We start from the raw sequence: 7,196 nt of genomic DNA, 5'->3' as shown, positions 1-7,196 counted from the left end.
AGTTTTTTTTCCTTTTTTAATGGGTTCTGTGGATTCATGAGCCTGAGACGAGAGAATCCACAGAAAATGTAACCTCGCTTCGCGCGAGCTGTAGAACACAACTCGCCGGCGAATGAATCCAAAGCACTGACAATACGATGACACAATCTGCCTTAATACGACGCCTGACGCAGCACAAAAAAATAATAAAATGACGATACTTTGTCAAAGTAAGCTGTCAACCACTTATCACCTATCTTTCTGGCTTAACTGTCCGTTTTGAGATAAATGTTACACTGTCTTCCTGTCCACTCAGCTGTTTAAAGTGCACCTAACCCCAAAATTTTTTTTTCGCTAAAATGAATCTTTGCAACTGTTCGAAACGCATTGCGGCCATTTTTTCATTTTTCTAACAAATCCTGGCATTTTATAGGCTTCGAAAGTTGCGAAAATCCAAGCATCTTTTGTTCACGACCGAGTCAGAAGGGGAGTGGGTCTATTCCTGATTTGACGTCACAAACTGATTTACATTGCATTAACTCTTTGTAAAAATGCAGGCGAAGTAGATTGTGACGTCAAACCAGGAATAGACCCACTCCCCTTCTCACTCGGTCATGAACAAAAGATGCTTGGATTTTCGCAACTTTCGCAGCCTATAAAATGCCAGGATTTGTTAGAAAAATGAAAAAATGGCCGCAATGCGTTTCGAACAGTTGCAAAGATTCATTTTAGCAAAAAAAATATTTTGGGGTTAGGTGCACTTTAAATAAGTACTGACTTTAACACTGTAGTCAGACAGAGGGGAAATGGGAAGGAATCCTTCATTTCATCGCGATTGTGCTATACTTGCGTTGTTTCGTGATAAGCTCAGGCCACGTGAAACCGATACATCTAAAAGAAGTCGTAATCTGCTAGGGAACTAAATTATAATCAGAACATGATATGCCTGGAGAAAGGAAAGACAAAGTTACAGCAAGAGAATTAGGCCCGAAGTTAGAGTAAAATAAATCCGCTTTCAGAAACAGACCGAAAATGGTTCCACAAGCGAACAGAGTAAGATCTGCGCATGTCCGTTTCAAACTGTTTCCTAATGTTAATCTTGCTAATATCACTCCCTATAGAGCAATATTTATGACGTAATTCGTAATTCACACGTACTATTAATTTATTATCAGTCAAACTTTACTGAATAGGCAAGATTGTTGCTCATTTCGTCAAAGTGAGTGTTTGAGTCAAACTGGATAAGCTACGATAGACAAGCAGGGCGGAGAAGTTGGTTGTCTCTTTATAAATGAGGAATCCCTTCTTTGGGGATTTTCTACCGGATTAATACCCTACTATATTACAAAACTGGAAGGAATTTCAAATGTCAGCAAAAAAAGACAATGAAAAATAACTTGTAAGCGATGCCAGTTCTAATCACATTGTACGGCCCAACATGAACAGCAGCGCCGAACCGGTGGCGGCTACCCTGGTTCTAGCAATTAAAGTAAGCACTACAATTATAGATTTACTGCTTGGATTTTCTTTACACACTCCAAGTTTTATTCCCAAATCCAACAAGCATGCAGCTCGAACATTTCTCAAGATAACTCTCCACTGACTGGAGCGAACGAAGATATAAAAAAGTTCAAGTTTGAGTTACCGCGCACCGGTGGCTCAGTTGGTTGAGCACCGGGCTGTCACGCGGGAGGTCGTGAGTTAAACTCCGGCCGGACCAACACTCAGGGTCTTTAAAAAACTGAGGAGAAAGTGCTGCCTTTGTAATTACATCTGCAAATGGTTAGACTCTCTAGTCTTCTCGGATAAGGACGATAAGCCGGAGGTCCCGTCTCATAACCCTTCAATGTTCATAATCCTGTGGGACGTAAAAGAACCCGCACACTTGTCGTAAAGAGTAGGGCATGTAGTTCCCGGTGTTGTGGTCTGTCTTCTGTTGTGTATCATGGTTGGGAGGGTAAATGCTCGGAGATATTAGCTACACCAAGCTACTCTAAAAATCCGAGGGTAAATAAAGATATATGATATGATATGATGATATGAGCAATACTTTGCCTTGGGGACAATAAACTTAAAATACTTGACCCATGCAGAGGCCACCAAATAGAAGCAGAAGTTCAAAGTAATTCTGATTGTGGGCTACTTTCCTATAATCAAAGAAAAGGGTTGAAGACATCATGCCCCTGAAGGTAACAAGATACAAGTATTTACAAGATGACTTAAGAAAAAGTCGTAAATGTAGTAAATGACATTTCATCGGGAATTTTATCAACGGTTAAACTGTATGCGGATGATACCAAGGTTTATAGAGAGATCTCTGACATAGCTAGAGACACAGTCATTCTTCAGTCCGACTTATTCCACCTTAAGAGTTGGTCTGAGACCTGGCAGTTAAACTTCAACGCGAACAAATGTGAAATTATGCGAGTGACACATAATCGTGATAAATCTGTTCCAAATTACTCCCTCGTACCGCGTGGAGAACGTCTCAGCTCAGTGAGTACTGTAAAAGACCTCGGCATCACAATCTCCCATGATCTCTCGTGGACTTTACACGTTGTCGAGGTGGTCAATAAGGCCAATAAAGTTCTCGGTCTAATCAAGCGAACAATCGGTTCTGTAAACAAAGAAATCTTTTCCACAATGTATAAGGCTCTTGTGAGACCAATCCTCGAGTACGCTTCCCCTGCATGGTGCCCTTACTTGGTTAAGAATATTGTTCTCTTAGAAAAAGTTCAGAGAAGAGCTTCTCGATTGGCCTTAGGCCAGCGAAGGGGAGAGATGTCATATGAAGATCGCTGTAAACTGTTGCGTTGGTCGCAGTTGACTGACAGAAGACTATATTTTTCTTTGATTGAATGCTATAAACTTGTATTTGGATTGAATAGTCTTTGTTTTCGTGACTTTTTTGAGTTCGCTTCAAAACGTACCAGGTCCAATCATAACTACAAACTACAAGTTAAATCGGCAAACTGTAATTGTTATAAATATTCATTCTTCGTTAAAATTATTCGCGAATGGAATGGCCTGCCTGCCAATGTTGTTGAGGTAGGAAATTTGAGACGTTTTAAAATAGCTCTTAAATCATACATGTGTATTTCTTAGGTTCCACTTATAAACATATATTTTTGATTTTTATTTTGGAAGTTTATTTACATAGGGTTAACCTCTTAAACTTCCTTTTTAGGGTATTACTTGTATTTATTTGTTTATGATACCTTAAATAAAGTATATGATTGATTGATTGAAAAAGGTCCGGAATGAATGAACTTACACTAACATCGAGCACAATTTTAGCTCGTTCTAACATGATTTCTTAGATCCAATCCTCAATTGCCAAGCCAGGCTTGGAGCGCTAATAATCACGGTCAGTTTTTACAATAAGTTTCGAAATCTTGGAACTTGCCGAGGGTACTCAATTGTTTTCATTCAATTTCACACTAAGGACAAATTCGCATTAATCACCCCCAGTTCGTTCGTAATTTATGTTACATTGACGAAGTGTTCGTGCCACAGGCTGTCCTTGTTCGGTGTTTGAATGCACTCCAATCTGCCAAGTGTGAGACTTTCAGAATCCTCTCCTATCATCCGAAACACTTAAACTACCAAGGGGTTCAACTCTAGAACTTGAAAATGGGAAACGGTGACATTTCCGACAAAGCGAGTTAAATATCGTGCGAAAACCGCGCCGATAATTTTCAATGTACAGGAGGTAAATACAGGGATTTATTGCACTGGTAACGTGGCCGAGAAAGAAAGCTGGAAAAACTAAAAAGCAAACCTTGGTTTGGAAACGAAAAAATAATATAGGCAAGAAGAAGTGCAGGCACCACCCCAAAGCGAAAACTAATACGATCGCAAAAAGCATATTCATAACTTTACGAGTGCGTATGAAGTGACGACTGTACTTGCGTCGAATACTAGACAAGTTTACGCCAACAGGTTTTCGATTTTTAAGTGAAATCAAAACAGCGCTGTAGAGAACCACGATGACGAACAAAGGAATCACATAGAACATGACAAATGCGAACTTCACATAAAGATTGAAAGCCACTTCGGAGTCGAATTCTAGGGAACAGGAAGTTTGGCCTTCTTCTCCAATTCTGAAATGAAGGCCGTGGAACATGGGTGATCGAATTGCCACAGCGGTAAGCCAAACAACCACAATTAAACAGTACGCAAGGTGATTTGTAACGATGCGTTTAAAGGGAAACAGAACTGCGAAAAAGCGATCCAATGCCATAACCATGAGAGTCAGTGTTGATACAGAAGCTGAAAGTTCTTGCGTGAAAGGCGCCACTTTACAGAGAATCAGTCCAAGAGCCCCACTAATTCCCCACTTCGTGCCGAGAAAAGTTCTTGAAATCATTCTTGGCATGTAAAAAATGGTGATGAGGATATCTGCGACGCTCATGTTGACTAAAAAGAAACTCACTGGCGTTCGCATTCGGCCATTCTTACAGACAACAGCTACAATGAAGGCGTTTCCCATTAAAGACACCAGCATCACGACCACATAAAGAGATACCTTAATTGACTGGACTGCCACTATGGATTCCGCGCTGCAAAACAGATCATCGACTTTGTATGTTTCGTTTGAGGAATTCATTTTCTGATTGCGACAAAGCGACAAAGTGACAAACTGAAGCAACGGTCTTTTCCTAATGGACTTTGAAGTTTGAATACGTTTTGAGTAACGTTCTCCTAAAAAGTTCCACTTTATTTGGCCAACGTCGGAAAGAAGTGTGTTTCACATTGAGAAAAAAAACGTAAAAGTGTATAGGATCGTACGCAGGAGATGAGTTCCCGTGGATAACTGGTATTACAAGATTGTGTGAAGAAAAAACGAAAGTTGTGGCTTACTCCCCTCAACGTGTGTAAGAAGTAAAGATTCCTTTGGAAATGTTGACCGAGAGACTATAAAAATACAAGTCAAGCCTTCATCGTTCTCTTACAACGGTATCTTGCTGATCCTCAAACACGCGAAACTAGACGCATGCAAGACGACAGGTCCGTAGTGGGGATGGAAGGAAAAAGGTCGATTGCTTTTAGCCAGTAAGTTCTCTCGCTGGTTACCGAAAATACTGGATAAACTTTCAGGACAGGTAGTCCTGAATTATCCGGGAATTGCGTCTGATATGCTCTCTGCAAGGAGCGACTCTTTCTTGTCCAACAAAGGTTTATCAGATACAACCGCTTGGTAACTTCATCATCCGCACCAGTACAAATCAAGGGAAGCAATATGACTTCTTTTCTACGACAGACAAAATGTCGCCGTCAAGAAAATTTCAGAGACGAATAGCGCCCATCACCATGATCTTTATGAAGGGTATCCTCACTATGCATTGTTACTTTGCTCCACTGTCATCTGTAAAAAACGTTCTTGCGAACCCGATTTAAACTAACACCAATACTAGCGCCGGTGAAGTGTCGCGTTTCGCATACGCCGACGCGAAACCTTAAAATAATCCTCGAAAACGTTCTCGGCCGGCACTAGGCAGCTTCTTAGACAAATGTTCCCAGTAAAAATCTACGTTGCGTGTTTACTCTAAGTCAGCAAGTTGCTTTCTTGTTAATTAAAAAAACGGAAGTTCTTAGTATATGAGCTTAAAGATAAGGAACCTAAACCTCAAATTGTCAATCACCAAAACGTTGTAGATTTCTTTAAGTGTGATCTGTGTGATGCAGATTGTGTCGGCTTTACAAGCCGACACCTACATCAACGTGTGGAGGAACACAAACCATCGGTAATCGGCAACCATGTAAGAGAACAACAGGGAAACGAGCCACGTGAGTGCTCGAACAAGTTCGATTGCTCGATTTCTGAATGTTTTTTATTCGGGACCCAGCCAAAATTAAACAAACAGAGCGATTCCATCCGCGCAAAACTGTTTGCTTAACACTTGTAATAGTTTTATTCTCTTCACCTCTTATTTACCCTTCATTTTCGCATTCTGTTATTTTTATTGTTCGTATGTCAATACTTGGCTTTTTACCTTTCATTCCATTGTTTCAGAAATTGTATATATGCGGAATTTTTTATCTATGAACTTGAACTTGAAAATGACCGTAGAGCGGTCGAAACGTCGTTCTCCTCATTTTTTATCGCTCGTTTTGATAACTAAATGAAGAACAAAGGTCGCGGAAATGAAAACATGAAGACGGTGAGAATGACAAGAACAGTTTTATTTGTTAATTTTGAAAATGAGGGTGGAGTGGATAAAGAAATGGTTTATTCTAAGAACAATTGATATTGATTTAACAATAGGATAACAAAACCCATTTTAAATGAACGGAAGGAAACGTTCCTATTTCTTTAAACAAAAGATAGTGCCATCTGTCAGAAAAAGGGATGCGTTATTAAGTCACAACGCAGCTGCAGCCGAAAGCCATCGCTAAAATCGCCGGCAGCCCAAAGGGAAACAAACTACAAAGAAGTCTGCTAATTTAGCTTGCAGGGAAGAAAGACACTCAATCAGAGAATTAAGACTTAGCTCAGAAGGTGGAGCATAGGATACCATGCGAAGAGGGGTTGTAAGTTCAATACACTTATCAAATTTTGATGCATGTCGGGTTCATTTTGTTTGCTTGAGGTGATGTCGCCCGGGTTTGGGAATATTTTAAGAGGATCGAAAAACCAGCCTGGATTGCCCTAAGATACAAGACAGAGCTGGAGTAACGTTAGCTGTAAACGGAGATGAGCTTTTTGTGAAGCAACTGGGATTTTGGGCTCACTGTGAATCAATTACACAGTTATCATGCGTACAGTGTACTTCCTTGCGTTGGACCTGCTGTCTTTTGTAAAATTATTCAAAAAAATTCCTAGCTCGCACTCACGTGATTAGACGACCATGTTGGTGCAGAAAACAAAGGCAAAATGTCGCTCGCTGCATAATAATTGAGCCAAATTCCCAAAATATTTTTTTTGCTGTTGTTCAGTACACAAACATGGCTGCCATGACATCAGGTGCCAGCAAAGGATCGCGGTGCATTCCGGTTTCGAAACAAAGAGACTACACCACAAAGAAACAAGGTGCATAAAGTGCAATGAATAGTTACCAGGAACAATTTAAAACAAACTCAGTTGTCTGAAACACTGCAGAATAAAAGAAAGCCAAAAGAAAACCAAACAAGAATTAATTACACTAAATTTAATTAAGGAAACTCGGAAATGTTTATTTAAAGTGCAGGTCATGGACGAAAGATTGAAAGTGATG

At 40.1% G+C, this 7,196-nt stretch overlaps 2 protein-coding genes across 2 annotated transcripts in view; both read right to left on the bottom strand.

Moving 5' to 3' along the window:
* The window catches only part of LOC138007835 (small subunit processome component 20 homolog), a 52,278-nt gene that overhangs the window by 22,491 nt on the left and 22,591 nt on the right, over positions 1 to 7,196 (bottom strand). The window lies entirely within an intron of this gene.
* Positions 3,249 to 5,473, bottom strand: LOC138007837 (neuropeptide FF receptor 2-like). Its single transcript, XM_068854922.1, has one exon. The coding sequence runs from the start codon at positions 4,586 to 4,588 to the stop codon at positions 3,548 to 3,550; it is 1,041 nt and encodes a 346-aa protein (XP_068711023.1). The 5' UTR covers positions 4,589 to 5,473; the 3' UTR covers positions 3,249 to 3,547.

The sequence above is a fragment of the Montipora foliosa genome, chromosome 6, assembly GCF_036669935.1.
Source record: "Montipora foliosa isolate CH-2021 chromosome 6, ASM3666993v2, whole genome shotgun sequence".
Classification (NCBI taxonomy): domain Eukaryota; kingdom Metazoa; phylum Cnidaria; class Anthozoa; order Scleractinia; family Acroporidae; genus Montipora; species Montipora foliosa.
The sequence above is the reverse complement of the archived record's forward strand: the minus strand, read 5'-3'. Positions and strand labels throughout refer to the sequence as shown.

What these genes read in the sequence shown, in the direction of transcription:
- LOC138007837 (XM_068854922.1), bottom strand. Translation starts at nt 4,588, where the DNA reads ATGAATTCCTCAAACGAAACATACAAAGTCGATGATCTGTTTTGCAGC.